A 15,989-nucleotide genomic window follows, 5' to 3' on the forward strand; every position below is an offset into this window, starting at 1 on the left:
ATGGAAAGGTTTTACTCAGATGATGAGTGACTATATTAGGGTTTCCCCAGCTGGGAAAGAGACGGCTGTGGTGAAGGTGCACAAGACCATGAGTTGATGGAGATACCAAGGACCCACTCACTTTTCTCTTTCCCTTCCAGGTCTTGGGGACATCAAATGGGATAGTGTCCCATTCAAATAAAGGTTAAGCACACTTGCTGTACAGTAATTTGGATCGCAGAAATTCTGCATGTGTCAAAACAAATATATTAAATACAAATGAAATCCATGAAATCAGATAGTGTGAGAACATTGCCAAACTTCCTTTCCTTGTCCATGTGCTCACCTCTTGGCTGTAGCTTTTATGTGGCTGGATTAACCTTCAGTCTGACTAATTCCTCCTGATTTTACATGCTTTTTTGGTTGCTATGTAAGTCATTGTATTATACTGTTGAATAATACCAAGGGCTCCTCCAGGCCAAGACAAGCATTTCATTTAGCAGAACGTGTTCCTCTGCCGCAACAGCAGCAGCAGCAGTTCAGCACTGAGCACAGCACATCTGCAGCCACCCAAACCAGCTCTGCCTGCTCTGGAGCTTCTGTGCCATCCTCTCAGCTGCCGAAAGAGCTGAAATTGGACTTGTGACTTTTCAAATCCCTGACCTCCAAATCACCCATTTTTTTAAATTGGAGCTTATATGGCCTTGTCCAGCAAGAACCAAAGCCTCGGTCATTTAAAGATTAAATAAACAAAAAGGTCCAGCAGTTCTTCCCCTTGTCAAAGACAAATAAATCCATGACTCAATGAAATTTAAGGAAAAAAAAAAGTTACAGTTAAAAAATTTCTAATATACCTACCTCAAAATTAGATTGATTGATTATCTTGAAAAATTGACATGATTATAGTTGAATTTTCTTGCATAAGAGAACAAGCCATACTCTATAGCTAAAAAACAGGCAGGATAAAAATCTGTATATGGTTCTGGGTGGTTTTCCCACATTTTATTCACACTTTAAATCTGGTGCCTCACTGACGAGATGATGAGGTTTAAGCTATTGCTAGTTACAATGCACATGTGAAGAAATACAATTTACTTTTATAGAAACAAATCTGTTCATTTTTTTGCTGTTTGTTGATAACTGGCGTGGTTTTCTGGTGTGGTCTCTGTTTGACTGTGCAGTAATTTCCTCTACGAATGGCTGTTTCTTTGCCTCACTCCATCACCACCAACAGAAACTGAAAGCTCTGCAAGCCTATGTAAGCTGTGGGAGCTGCAGGACACCTGTCTTTCTTCTTTCCTTTTCTGACAGAGAGTTTGCTCTTCGGAAAGTAAGGAGAGGCAGAAAAATGGATAGCTTACAAAAGATACTGGATTTCTGCCTGCGCCACCAGACCATTCTGGGTTGCAGCATCATTTCCCTGCTGACAGCTGCCAGCGAGTACATCTTCTCCTCTGTGGTGTTCAAGTGCCCCTGCAATTCTAACAACATGCTGTATGGTTTTTCCTTCCTCTTAGCACCTGCTTTCGTCCTCTTTCTGCTTGGGTTCATGGTGAATCCCAGCACATGGCACCTGTTTACAGGCAAGTGCTCTGCGGAGAAGCATCGCGAATACAGTCCCTGGGGAACCTCTGCCTGCTGCTGCCAGGTGTTGGTGCCGATGATAGCCAAAGCTTCGGTGGCCCCGCTCACCTGGATAGCGGTGGCCCTGCTTGGAGCCGACTTCTATGAATGTGCAGCCAGCGGGAACAGCCTGATAGCATACTTCTACTGTAAAGATAATGGAACTGACTGCCGAAACCAGCTGCTCAAAGTGCCCTGTGATGAGGAATTATCAGCAAATTTGACAAGTGAACGGCTCAGCCTTCATGCACAGTCCCAGGTAAAACCTCACTGCTCTTATCCTCACACTATGAGCTTCATCCCTCAATGCTCAATGTGTAGTGGTGCCTGACGGTGACTGTAAAAAATCCTTCTCTCTTCTGTTAGAAAATGTCATGTGCCAAAAGCACACAGATAGAAAAAATTCACTGGCCAAAAAGCAGTAACAGAAAAGCAATAGGTGTATCTTTACGATACTTTCTGAGTATGGATGTTTCCATGGTAATGGTTTGGCACTGTCATTAACAAAACCTCATGGGCAAGAGACCAGCCTAGAGAATGTGACTTTCCACCATCAATTTTCTTCTCAAGTAACTTAGATGTGGTGTGAGTTCTTCCCCTTCTCCACTTTTATGTCTCTCAATACTTCAAACTTCTGCAAAGAGGCATCAGTTGAGGGGAAGCTGAGATCACAAACAGAGGGGAATACAATGTCTCCTTGCAACACAGTGGTTGCAAGGAGACATCTGGAAAGAGAAACAAATAAGAACTGCCTGTTTGACTGCAAATCTCAATGCTTGAACCTCTTAATAATTTCACACATGCATTCTACAAGAATAGTTAAAATACATATCTGTCTTGTTAAAGTTTCTAGTTCTTACAGAAAACTGCATGATCAAAATAGTAAGATTTCTGCATTGTTTTTTGTTTGGTTCTTTGGCAGCACTCCAGTTTTGTTTCTACATTTGAAGGAATTTTGTCTTAACTCCAGTAGGAAAATCAGGTTTTGCAGCTCTTTCTCAGAAAAAACATTAATCGTTGGTTAGCAGAATTAAGTTCATATAAGTTTATAATTACTTGGATTATTTTGTAAGATGCTTTTCTGTACAAAGCCAAGTTTAAAAAAAAAAAAAAAAAAGTGTTTTTATTTGGTAAAAACTTAGCTTGCTGCTACTCCAAGAAAAAGGTGGAAAGAGTGAAACGCTATACCATTGATTTTAGATGGCATAAGAAAGGAGCAAAACTAAGGAAGACTGACTACTACTGACATTGCAGGGGCATCTGAAAGAGACATCCAGTCAAACAAAAATTGAAAAGTGTGAGTGCATTTTTATTACTGACTACTATTTTTAATATCTAATCTACTTTCAACAAAATTAAGACCCAAAACCAACACAAAATCCTTCTCCTTGAGCACTCAATACTTTTTCATTTGGGAAAAAAGTCATCCTGAGGCAAAAGAGCATGTTGCAGGATCTCTGCCTGGAGCTTCCAACTAAGTACCCCAGGGTAGAGGAGGGACCAGCATCTACTAGGACACTTGGTTTTGATGAGACTTGTCTAAGGATGGTAAAATCAGGTAGAAAACAAGAATGAATTCCCAGAGTCAATAGCCAAATCTGTGTTCTGCCCACAAAGCATACAGGACACAAACTTTCCTCTGTGTTGTGCAAAACTCAGCTGCTTTTGCAGGCTCAAACATCAGGGAGAGTAGCTACACTCCATGAGAACATAGCCAGTGGGAGCTCTGTTTTGCAGCACAAAGCACACAGAGTGATTCTGCAGCCTCTGTACCATAAATGTGACCACAACTGCAGAAATTGATGGTCAGTATCTTGCCTTAAAAGTAAAGAATGCTGGATCTAACTGAATAAATAACTTCTGTCCATCTTCTCTTTTTCTGGTATTCATCCTCAATCTGACAAGATCAGCTGAGGGGTGCAGAAGCTGTGTATGTCTGCCTGAATTGCACACATGGGATCTCCTCTTTTGGCAGCAAGCAGACAGTTACATGCACTCCACAGTGTCTTTGCTTGCAGTTTTCATATTTCTTCAACATTATGTTCTATTCTCCCACATATGGCCATGCAAAAACACCATTAACCTCTGTATCCTTTTTCCAAGCTGGCAGGATGGTTCCTGATAGCCATCATCATGACTGGGGTAGTGATTTCAACATGTGTCAGCCGCTGTTACTCACCGGTCAGCTATCTTCAGCTCAGGCTCTATGAAATTTACTCAAAAATAGAAGAGGAACAGTTTGAGATCAAATCCAAAGAGCATGCAGAGGAGCTGGCAAAAATAAATACAAATAGCTTTTTTGAAGCTGATGACCCAGCACCATTTCATACTCCCAGCACTGAAGAATGGCACAACATTTCAACCTTGTATACCATTAATTCAGAAGCGCCGTATTACAGCTTGTTACACCAGTTTGTGGACAGCAAAAAAGGCAAAAGCAGCAAAAGAGGCAAGAGCACCAAATTCAAGGAACAAGCTCAGGATCACACTGACTATGCAAATATGAATGAAGCCCAGACAAGCATTTAAGGGTTGTAAAGAAAAAAATCCTGTGCAATGCTGGAAGTCTTTTAACCTTACTGATATAAGAAGAATTTTTTTCTCTGCTCTTACTAAAATCTATGCAAGGTGAAAGCTGTTAGTTGTAACCCTCAGGAGATTTGCTTTTAATTACATTTTAATCCTTTTGCTTAAGTACATTTAAATGAAAGTTTTCTTCGGCTGTCCATTAAGAAGAATCGTACGAAAAATAATCAGCATCCACGAAGATCTCAGCATGTATTATTACTCAAATTATTACTGAAAACTTAAAAGCACTTGGCAGGTGAAGTGACAATACAAATCCTTATCAAAGAGACAAAAGAAGGAATGGAAGATTTGATCAAAAATTCAGCTTAGTTTATTACCTCTCTCTTTACAATGAAGCCTTCAGCAACACTTAGAGCAAGCTGTAGATTAAAAAAATTAGCTTGTCTTGAGGCATTAGGCTCATGAATAACATGGTGGTGTGGGTGAAGCTTCTATATTAACACACATTAAAAGCACATTCATACATTTAAGTACATTAAAAATCTGCAATCCGTATTAGCAAAGAGTAATCTTCTAATCAAATAACATCTCATTATAGGAAATAAAAATACAAGTTTCGAGTGAAGGATGATAAAGTTCACTTCTCTTCTGAAGAGCTGTTGTTTAAGAGTGCATTTCCGATATGTAAGTCAGATTGTTTGGTGTGGTCTGTTTGTTTACTCCTCCCAGAAATTCCCTCTTTCTACACAATTAAATCAGAAATTATTCAGACACACAGACAGGAATTCCAAGAAGTGAATTTTTACATTCATTTAGAAAGGAAGGAGGAAGAGCGTAATGTAATGAGTTTGGAAGCTTCTTTCTCACTACAATCTAAAAACAACACATCAAGCCAAAACAAGATTTAATTCTCCATGTAGAAAAGAAGTTTTAAAAGATATTCATGGCAGTCACTGACTTGCTCAGTGCTCTTTTCCTTCCAAAGAAACTTGATGATTATACAGTACCAGGGCAGGCTGGGGGCTGACCTCTTAGAGAGCATCTCTGTAGAGAAGGGCCTGGGTGTCTCGGTGGATGGAAGCTGAATATGAGGCAGCAGAGCTCTTGTAGCCAGGAGAGCCAGTGGTGTGCTGTGGTGCACTGGGAAGAGTGTGGCCAGCAGGTCAAGGTGATCCTCCCCTCTTCTCAGCCCTGCTGAAGTCACATCTGAAGTGCTGTGTCCTGTTCTGGGCTCCTCAGGTCAAGAAAGACAAGGAGCTACTGGAGCGGGCTCAGCAGAAGGGCCACAGAGGTGATTTGGGTCTGGAGCATCCCTCCTATAGGATGCCTTATAGAGGAGATGCTGCAGGAGCTGGGCCTGTTCAGTCCAGAGCAGAGACGACTGAGAGAGGATCTCCTGAATATCTCTCAAAGGTGGGTGGCAAGAGGAGGCTACCAGACTCTTTTCAGTGGTGCTCTTTTCAGCAACAGGAGGAGGAGAAATGGCCACAATATAAAGTACAAGAAGTTTCAGCCCAACTTGAGAAGAACTTCTTTACATTGAGGGTGGCAGAGCACTGGCCCAGGCTGCCCGGGGAGGTGGTGGAGTCTCCATCTCTGGAAACAATCCAGACCCATCTGGATGTGTTCCTGTATCACCTGCTCTAGGTTACCCTGCCTTGTCGGGGGGGGTGGACTAGATGACTTTTAGAACTACCCTCCAACCCTAGCAGTTCTGTAAGAGAACAAGGACTATGCAGCTTATTCACTTTCAAGATAAAATAAATGATTTAATGAAACAGAATATGTAGTTTGTATTGCTGGAAAAAGTAAAAATGGCCATTGCCAATAAAAAGCATTTATTGTGGTCAGTCATATGTCCATCTCAACCAGCTGGGCTATAACCAGCAAAAACCACGCTGAGGGCACCAGTTCGGCTGACACCAAGGCTGGGTAACAAAGAGTTTAGGTTTTGTTCCCCACAGAATTGCTCACTTAAAGCTCCATTATGCTATGCCACCACTCTACCACACTATTTACACAAACAAAGGGAGAGAGATTTCCATGGGGACTCTACAGGTCTGGTGAGAAGGAAGCCAAGGTAAAAGATGCCCCCACTTAGCCTGATGAAGATATAAACAGACTCAGGAGAAAACAGAAGAAGAGGGGTACAAAAAACACTGATAAAATCAAGAGTTAACTCGGGACTGCACTGAACTTAGTTGTTGGTATTTCAGTTGAAAACAAGCATTTTGGTGAGAAGTGGTAAAGCTGGCTTTGTGGGTAGGCTGCTGTGCTGGGACCTGGGGTTTTATGCAACCCTTATTCAGACATCTTGCATTACACCAAACAACTCTCAAGCTTTCCTATAACTTGGATTTCTCTGAGGCTGCTCCTTCTCTACTTCCCACTCATGTTGTGGTAACAAGTCCACTGCCAAGAGGAAGATGTTCAAGAGCTGGTGGTGAAGGCCAGGTAAGAGCAAGAAACACGATCACCAAACACGTTGTGTGGCAATCTCAGAAGTTTAATTCAAGTTTCCTTAGGCAGATACAGATCCACAATGGCTACACATTAAATACATCATGCTTTGTTCAGTTTGGTCACAAGTTCAGGGCTCTTGGAGAGAAGGCTGATGTGAAAAGGCCCATAGCTTGGAGAGACACAAGCACTGCTGCAGTTGTCAGAGTGCTGCAGCCTGGGGTGTGCACAGGACTGAACAGGACTGCCAACAGAACTGCATGTGGGGTGTGCAGAGCTGCAAAGAACACAACCAGCTCCTGCCATCAGTGAACACCCATCCCTCTCTGGTCTCAAAGACAGCAGGATGTTCTGTGTGGAGGACAAGGAATGGCAAAGCATTACACATCAAATCTGGGAGCGAGACATTGCATACAGCATCCCCAGCAGATGAATCCTTTATGGATAACCACAGCCAGGGAAATACAGTGCCTCTAGCAGCCATGCTTTGAAACATTAGTGGCAAGCAAAATGTGAAAAGGTCATCACCTTTGCCTGAAAACAGTTGGTATACAGAGGAATATTTAGCACACACTGAATACTGAGATTAAACTTCCATTAAGCTCAAGAGACTGGCTATGTGAGAAGGAAGGGCAGATCATTTGCATCTTTTTTACCAATATCTATGTCACAACAATGAACATTGCCCTCCCCTGCTCCTCCTCTTTGCTGCCCATATATCTTCACCTTTCTACCAGGTAACTGGTGCAGGTGACTCAGCAAAGGCATTTTTACCCTGCCTTCTTCTTAAACAAAAGGCATAAGATATCCCTCAGCAAGAGTTTCTCCTAGTATTTCTTTCATTTGTTCCTTCTGTGCTTTCTGTCTTCAGGCTTCCCTAAAAGTGTAATTTCTATTTCTGTCACAGCATCACCCTTCAGCCTGTCCTGGAGGAAGGAAACTTCTGCAGCTAGGTGAACCTAGCAAGAATCAGGTCTGATCAGTTCAGCAGAGAAATGCCCAGTTTTCCACCCTCCTCCGGTATAATGAGCTTTTTTCTCTCTCTCGCCACAAGAGGACCCCCTTTCCCAGGGTTCATAGGAAATAGCTATCTAGATTGTTTTAAAATAGCTTTCTCAATTCAGCTAATACAAAGGTAATTTATAGACACTGGAATTTGGATGGCACATTACCCTACTTCCCAGTGCTTTGCTTTTTTTTCAGAACCTAAATTGCATGTGCAGACTTATGATAAAATACTTTTGTTAAGTAGTCTTGTATCAGATTCTGTAATTCTGAGACTGATAGATATACATAATACTGCAAGGTTGAGGTTTTTGTCTCATGAAATAGAATATACATGCCAAATAGTTTATTGACAGAAACATTAATCAGCCCAAACATAACCTCCCTGAAGAAGCTGTACAAGTCAGGAATTATCAAATTATGCCCTTTCTTTCTTTCTTTTTCTTTCTCTTTATTTCTTTCTTTCTTTGCAAAGACCTTAACTTTTAGAACAAAATTTGGATTGCCATCTGATTCACTTCTGATGCTTTGGTTTTAACATTATACTCATCATTGTTCTCTCTTTCTGCAGGTACCACGGTAACCTGAGAACATTATTTCACTTGAAATATTTGCAAAGAATCAGCGATGACTCTTACTGGCTATAGCTGTGCAGGGAAGTGTGATAGGCTCCAGGAACAGGGGAGGAACCCAAATGGCCCCTCTGTCCCTCCACTTTAAGGGTCTCCTGGCTTCTTGATCCCACATGGCTTTTGCAGCCAAGTCAGCCACTGAACAGACTGAACAGCCAGGCAGGGACAGTGTGGAGGTGAGCTAATCCATGTGCTGCTCTACCTCAGCATCCAGGTTCAGCCTTGTCCTCTTTTATCTAGATATAGACATTTACCCCAAGAGGTGAAACAATACCGTATTTGCTACTCTTATCTGAACAAGGGATTTGTTTTCCTGGGCTTCTGTGAAATAACAAAAAGGGAGAAAACAGATGTGCACATCCTTACCATTTCCAAGGCACCTCGAATCACCCCACAGAGGAGGTTACAATAGCAAAGTGATGCTCGTTCTGCTGGCAGCTCCTCCACGAAGTCCTAAGGAGAACTCACTCCCTGTAGCACTAATGCAGCTCACACTGGGGGTGACCCCAAGGTACATCTTGAAAGCAACCTGCAAAAGAATGAAACTCTGCTGCTTAAATGTGCTGCGTGCAAACCAGAGGTGAAACTTTAGAAAGCAGCATCCAGTATTAGCCAATTTTAGCCCAGGAAAAAAGCAGCAAAAGCCAGACTGACTGAAGAGCAAGGTACACTTCTCTCTTCTGTGATCAGCCTGAGCCAGCAATGCAAACCTAGAGCGATGTGCTGCTCCAGGAAAACACAGCAGAGAGCTGTTCTTCTTTGATGTTGCTACATTTACAACCCCACACGAAGTGCCTTTACTGTTATCACTCACCTGCTTTCAGTCATCTCATACTCCTTTGGGATCATTAGCATCCATATCAGATCATTCACTACCTCACCTGCAGTATTTATAAGCACAACTCAAGATCTCCTACAGCTGGCCGAGTGCGTGGCTTCTTTTTCTTTTTCTTTTTCCTCTCTGATCTCCATCTGCAGTCACAAAAAAAAAAAAAAAAAAAAAAAAAAAAAAAAAAAAAAAAAAAAAAAAAAAAAAACAGCCCACCAAAAACAAGACTTCTAAGACTGCAGACCTTTTTCGTTACACAGAGCACTGCTTGCTTTCTTTCCACTGCGGGTGGCCGCTGCCGTAAATGTGCCACATGTGCGGGGCCAGCGGCGGGTCCCCCGCGGTGCCGCTCTCCGGGCAGTGACATCACGGCACGATCCCGGCTGGGCGTGGGCGGGCGGGAGAGCCGCGGGCTGCTCCTCCTCGGGAGAGCTCTGCCCTGCTGCGCTCCGCCGCCAACGGGGAGAAACTGTCTTGCTTTTCACCTCCTCAGTGAGTACCAGACATGGATGCTTTCCAAACGATCCTCAAGTTCTTTATGAACCGGAAAACCGCTATAGGTTACAGTTTCATGGCGCTGCTGACAATGGGAGGTGAACGCGTCTTTTCTCTTGTTGCTTTCAGATGCCCGTGCAGCAATGAGAACTTCAGGTACGGTTTGGTATTTCTCTTCTCGCCAGCTCTTGTTTTGCTAGTTATTGGATACTTCTTGAACAGCAAGACCTGGAAACTCTTTACAGGGTGCTGGGTGAATCCCAGGAAAATATTCCCCCGAGGGAATGTTTGCCGTTTCTTTTACGTCTTTGGACAAATCACTTTAAATGCTCTGGTAGCCCCAGTGATGTGGCTTTCCGTGGCTTTGCTCAACGGGACTTTTTACGAATGTGCCATGAGTGGCTTGAAAAATCCTGCCTACTTAAACGCAGTTTGCCACAGCAAATCGGAGAAGTGCTTTGAAGAGCTCCACAAGGTAGCCTGTGACAAGAGCTCCCTGCCCTTTTCAGAGAGTGATGAACTGAAAAGAACTGAAATGTTCTTTTCAGTCCCAGGTAAGAAAAATTATCAACAAAAAGCATTATCCAGCTTGTGCTGCCGCTGTGACTTATCTGTGGAAGATGCTGATGTCAGATGTTAGGTTAAAATCTCTAGCTTCATGAGAACAATGTTTTGGCAGCCTTGCAAAATACAATCCATGCATCTTTTCGTTCAGTTTGAGCTGTTCCATATTTCTTAGGGGGATCCCACTGGTGGTGGGGTCAATAAGATAAGGAAACCTAAAGTTTCTTTCCTGAATGGAGACTGCTCTAAAGAAGAATAAAAAGAGGAAAAAAAAAGCAAACCCAACTGTGCTGTTTAGGAGGCTGAATTAACAGATGTCGCCCCACTGAACAGTGTGTCCTATTAAAAAATTCATGGCACACTCTGCTATTTGAAATCACTGTGATAACTGTAGGGAAATTTTAGGTCACTACTAGCAGAAAAATACTGGAAAATAAAATCAGATTTGTGAAATGTTTTCTGACAGCCTTAACGCATAGTGTGTTGCTATTTTTATTCCACCTTTTCTTTCTTTTTCTTTTTTTTTTTTTTTTTTTCTTTTTTGGAACATAGCAGTAGAGGAGTAAAACTATTGTCTAGGCCAGTGGCACAAGGCAAGAAAAATTTGTGCTTACAAGGATGTTTTTCCACTCTCTTCCCTTGCTGAGGAAGTAATTCTGGAAGTAGGTCTTTCTTTCAAAACGTTCTTGACAGAATTGTCTCAAAATCGGAAGCTGCTACAGAAAAAAGAAGTTGAGTGATCCTGGTCAATTAATATAGTTATGTTGGAGGTTTTTTCCCTAATAAAAAGAAATCAGAAAACAAAACATCTAACAGTGGTCGCAGTGTAAAAGGTTGGTGTTCTAGGTTTAAGTTTGAAACCAGGCAGAAACAGCAAACCATGTAATGGTTTCATGTTCACCGCTTTGCCAAACTCAGTGTAGTGGTTTGAGTGTCATTGCTGATGTGAGACAGAATTAGGAGGAAAAAGGCAAAGCAGGCTCAACTTAAAAGTTAAGCAGATCGATTTTTTTTTTAACACACACACTAAAAGAAGAAAAAAAATGAAGTCTTCATAACCTTTCTCTTCCCCCCAGTGTTCACTTATCTACAAACAACATAGAGACAAAACCTGTGATTTTCAGTCAGTTTCACCATTTGAAAATAGTCTCTCGTCAATTCTTTAGGAGAGGAGCCTCTCTTCGTTTACCATGGAATTTTCCCCCACTGACAACCCAGAACAGTTCTCTTGTGGGTCTCTCTCTCACAGAAATAGCTGCCCAGGAAGAGCCTGTTTCCATGAAGTCTCCTCTCATTAGCAGTTTCCCAAGCTGCTTGTGGGTCATGGGAACTTAGGCATCTGGAGTATCACCTTTAAAGATGTACAACTGAAAGTCAAAGAATTCTTCATCTCAAGGAACAGAGATGTTTTCTCATTTCTTTCACTGGTGCAGAGGGCTCCTTGTCTCTCTGTTCAAGCATCTCATAAGATCAATATCACTTAGTCCATCACAAAAAACTTTGCTCATAAATCCACACACAAATTCGAACATCTCCCCAAATACACATCTTTCCCATGATTTAAAGGATAATCTACTGATTTGTTAAAAAAATATGGATATTGATCTAATACCAATATCCAACTATGACGGACAAAGACTCTCTAACAGTTTGAAGTTAGAAAGTGTATGTTTATTACGACGCTGGGGGGCAGCGTGCGGGATAGCTCCCAAATACACACGCACAATTTACAGATGCTCACAGGGTCTTTTTATGTACAAAAGTCTTGAATACCCAAAACACAAATGCATATTCATGACTCTGGTCCATCCCATTCCCTGCTTCGTATGGTAATTAGCCAAAAAGCAATTAAGCATGCGTAGTTTGTTCTTTGAAATTGGTCGGTGGTCTTTTTTATGAGGTGGGGTCTCAAAATGATGAAGTAAGATGCGTCTTCCCCGCTTTGCCTTTTTAACCTTTTAGTATTGGTCACACCTGGATCCTGTTTTCTCAAGACTATCTGATTTATGATCACATTGTGTTCTTGGAGTCTATTGATTAAGTTGACAGGTCTCTTGATTTATCGGTTCCTTAAATCTGGCTTATGTTAAAAAAAAGGGAAGTTTACCTCAACAATGTCTAGTTAGTAAAAGGGAAGTCTACGTCAGCAATGTCCAAAATGTAAAGGGAAGTCTATGTCAGCAATATCTAGTTTAACTAAAGTCCTTAATTCTTTAAAATTAATATCTCACTACATGTAGAGTTCATTTCCATGGCTTAATAAGAAGTCTAGCTAGCAGGCAACTCCTCCATCCTTCCCCTCATTAGTCTTTCACTCTCTCTCTTTAGCTGACTGTCATGCTGGGTCATTCCTGTGTTCACTCTGTCTCTGTCTTCTCTCTCTCTCAGAAGAGTTATGCCTTGAAAGCTTCCTGTTGCCAGGGAAAGGTTAAATCTGCCCAGGGTCTGTCTCTCTCTGCAGCTCAGGGTCGCGCTGCTGTAGCTGGCATCAGGGCGCTGGTGGGGCCTGGAGACACGGCCCGGCCTCCGGCCGCCTTCCCCCCACAGGGGAGCAGCAGCGTGTTTTACACCTGCTAAACACCGATCCGGGCCGGGCCGAGCCGTATGTTCACCCTCTTCCCCAGCCTGGGAGTCACTGGGCCAGGTGGGCCTCTCTAGAAAAGCCTGGGTCTGGGCAGGCATGGCCGTCCTGGCCCTCCCTCCGGAAAGAGAGAGCCGGGACTGCCCTTCTTACCTCCTCCGAACTCAAAAGGAAAAGGAAGTGTCCAGGCTTCCCGGGCTAATTTAAGGCTGTGTGACCCAGAGGTGTATACCTGTATTTAATTGGCCAATCTGGCCATCAATCTTACAAGTCGCTCACTAGCCTTTTTTTTTTACCATCCGTGCTAAACCAACACGGTTGGTTGATGTGGGACTAAAGTTACTTGCCGTTTTTGATTCTGTAGTTCTTCATGATTCAAAATGAATCCTTCTTGTTGGGTACTTTTCTGTAATGCTTTCAGGACTCAGAAAACACTTTACCCTTTGTACCAAGAGACACCAAAAGGAACACTATCGAGAAGCCTCTGTGCTGATGGACTTACTCTTCTCTTCAGTCCCCATTAACATCGATGCCAGCAGCAAATGCAAAGTGTGGCCCCTTTGTCAGACGTTTCTGATTCAAGTTGCATTTTCACTTGGGTCTTTTTAACCTGAAACTGATTTCTTTTGCCTTCCCAGATTTTAGGCTGGTGTGTGATAGTTACCACAGCTCTCCTCTCCCTGCTAACCACTTGCTGTGCCAGCTGCCAGTCCAAAGTCAGCCACCTCCAGCTGATGTTCTGGAGAGTGTACGAGGGCACAGAGAAGGAGCAACTGGAGCAGATTTTCCAGCTGTATGCCACCAAGCTGAGTGAGAGAAACCTGAAGTGCTTTTTGAAAACAAGGAACCAGAGCCCATTTCCCTGGCAGCTTTCCAGGTGTGGGAAGAGGCTTCCTATATTTACTCTTTCAGCAGCAGCCAAATTTATTTTCAGCTTGCAAAAACTGAAATAATTAAGAAATGTTATGATAAATGTAATGGATAAATTCGTGTATATAATATTCTATCAAAGGTTTGGTCTATTAAAAAGCTACTCCAAGGCATCTCCGAGATTCCAATGCCTATTGTGCAAGCTGTGAAACCACAACATTTGCAACAGAAATGACATGGCCGGACTGGAGATGGCCCATTCATCAACGATGGGCGTCCACTTCACAGCTGCTCGACATCTGATATCAATCTTGATGGGGGATCCGGAGGATGATCAAATCAGCACCCCAAAGGAGAAATCCGGGAAGACTATCAAATCATCTTTTCATACTTACGGGAACCCCTTTCAAAACCTCGCTTGGAAATAAAGAGATACATGAATATTTGGACTTTCAGTGGACTTAGCCTCAGGATAAATAAACTGTATAAAAACCGTAGACGAGACCCAGTGTGTGTGGTCGAGGTTGGATGGTACCGTTGTTACTGTCACTCTGCCCACCCAGCATTCGATCGATGTTGTCTGATTTATTGTGGCTTTTTAATTGAATTTGGAAAATTGCTAAATCTGTTATTTTGAATTGGCTCCTAATCATTTATAACAATGTCATGCCTTAACATAGCAATAAATGTAATGCCTCAAAATAACAGTATAATGTATGTAAATGCTTGTAAGCTGTGCAGGCCCAGGCACAGTGCTACTTCTCCAGCTGCTGTTCTACTTAGTATTAGCACTACTAATGATTTAGGTGGTGCCCCTGAGCTATGTGACACTTCCTAAACTTGTAAGAAGGCTGGGTCCACCATAAAGTCAGAATAACCTCCTCAGTTTCACAAAGTGAGGCAATAGACCTCTGGGGGGGAAGGTCAGTCCAGCTGGAACCTACGTGCAGACCTGCTTGTCTCCAACATGTTCATCATTAATTTCACCTGGAATGAGACAAAAGGTATGACAAGAATTTTCCTAGAATAAAAAGGCCATATTATCCATGTGTCTTTCTGAGCTGGAGAAATGCAGCTTACATCTCTCAGATGAAGAAGCAAGTCCATTTCTTATTAACAGACAACCAGTACAGAGGTGCTTTTTCCATTGCAACCATGAATGTCCAAGATATTACAGTATTAATATGAAGAGGGAGTTGAGCTTTCTGAGACTACTGGAAGAAATTTAGGACAGGATGGGTCTTGGATGGAACAGCTGGAAGGAGTATGTCTTGTAGGAAAACGAAACCAGTCTTTGGCTATTCTGAGCAACTAGGACAAAATAAGTACAAATTACCTCCTGTAAGGGCTTACAAAAAACCTAAGACAAGATCTGCACAATATGTAGTGGTATAGTCCTTCAATGTGCTTACACACGCTTATACAGGCTAGATTTTTGAAAAAGTGTTATGCATTTTATGGGACCACAGAATTAATTCAGATTACAGCTTTTTTCCACCTAGAAAATGTCTAAGAATGCAGAAATTCTTCTGTAAATGAAGAGATAGATGTTAAAATGTCAAGGAGAAAATAAAATATTAAATAAGTCCACTTGTTTTCAACTGGCCTCTTCATTTTCATAAAGAATATTTCAAAGCAAAAAGGTGGTTTAAACTTAAAAAAATACCATTCTGTTCTAAAAATGTCCATCTTTTAAATTCTCACATTGTTCCCATCCCCCTTGGAAGACATAAAATTTAATGCAAATCAGTCTATAAACAACCATTACATTGGAATTCTGGGTTCATTAACAGAAACCTGTTTTCCTGAATACTTTCCATAGAATGCTTTGCAGGCATTGTGGCAATTATTGACAAGTTATGATATTTCATATGTGGATACCTATAAACAAGTGTTAATGTAGAGGGCAAGAAAGAGCTGCCCTGACAAAGAGAGCTCTGAGTGAACAGGGGCTCAGTAACTTTCCAGCCCCATGGCTCCTCACAACCCCCAGCTGTTGTCCCCAGCTCCCAAAGCTGCCACCAGCTGGGCTCACGCTGGCCACTCCTGCACCCCACTTGTCTGCCAGCACAGCTGCTCCCCCACTTCCCAGTTAGGGTGGTCTCTCTCCCCTCACCCACCACTCTCTGAATATTTACCACTAACACGTTTTCTTGGAAGATGGTTAGTCTTTTTCATGCAGAGCTCCCCTCCCTTTTCACACGAAGCTTGTTCCTGAAATTGTATTTTATTAGGGAAAAATAAAACACTGCTCAAATTAGGCTCAGAAAGAGAACTAGCTGGGTTTCTTGCCTCTACACTTTCCCATGTGTGATCATAATCTGTTCCAGAGAGCTGCCTCTGGTCCTTTGCCTCTCTTGTTAAACCAGTGGTTCCTGGAGGCAGCCCATGTGCCTGTCTTTGTCAGGATGTGTCCTTGCAG

The 15,989-nt window shown here is 42.4% G+C and overlaps 1 protein-coding gene, 1 long non-coding RNA gene and 1 pseudogene across 3 annotated transcripts in view; all 3 read left to right on the forward strand.

The window, feature by feature from the left end:
- Positions 1–15,989, forward strand: part of LOC136359053 (uncharacterized) — a 945,479-nt gene that overhangs the window by 198,924 nt on the left and 730,566 nt on the right. The gene's annotated exons all lie outside the window — the stretch shown is intronic.
- LOC136358411 (calcium homeostasis modulator protein 6-like) lies at positions 1,313–4,140 on the forward strand (annotated as a pseudogene).
- On the forward strand, positions 9,452–13,511 carry LOC136359799 (calcium homeostasis modulator protein 5-like). Its single transcript, XM_066316741.1, has 2 exons — positions 9,452–10,106; positions 13,336–13,511. The coding sequence occupies exons 1-2, from the start codon at positions 9,563–9,565 to the stop codon at positions 13,509–13,511; spliced, it is 720 nt and encodes a 239-aa protein (XP_066172838.1). The 5' UTR covers positions 9,452–9,562.

This window comes from Sylvia atricapilla, chromosome 3, assembly GCF_009819655.1.
Source record: "Sylvia atricapilla isolate bSylAtr1 chromosome 3, bSylAtr1.pri, whole genome shotgun sequence".
NCBI classification, from domain to species: Eukaryota; Metazoa; Chordata; class Aves; order Passeriformes; family Sylviidae; genus Sylvia; species Sylvia atricapilla.

Coding starts and splice junctions, on each gene's coding strand:
- LOC136359799 (XM_066316741.1), top strand. CDS start 9,563: ATGGATGCTTTCCAAACGATCCTCAAGTTCTTTATGAACCGGAAAACC. Junction 10,107..13,335: donor AATGTTCTTTTCAGTCCCAG/GTAAGAAAAATT, acceptor TTGCCTTCCCAG/ATTTTAGGCTGGTGTGTGAT.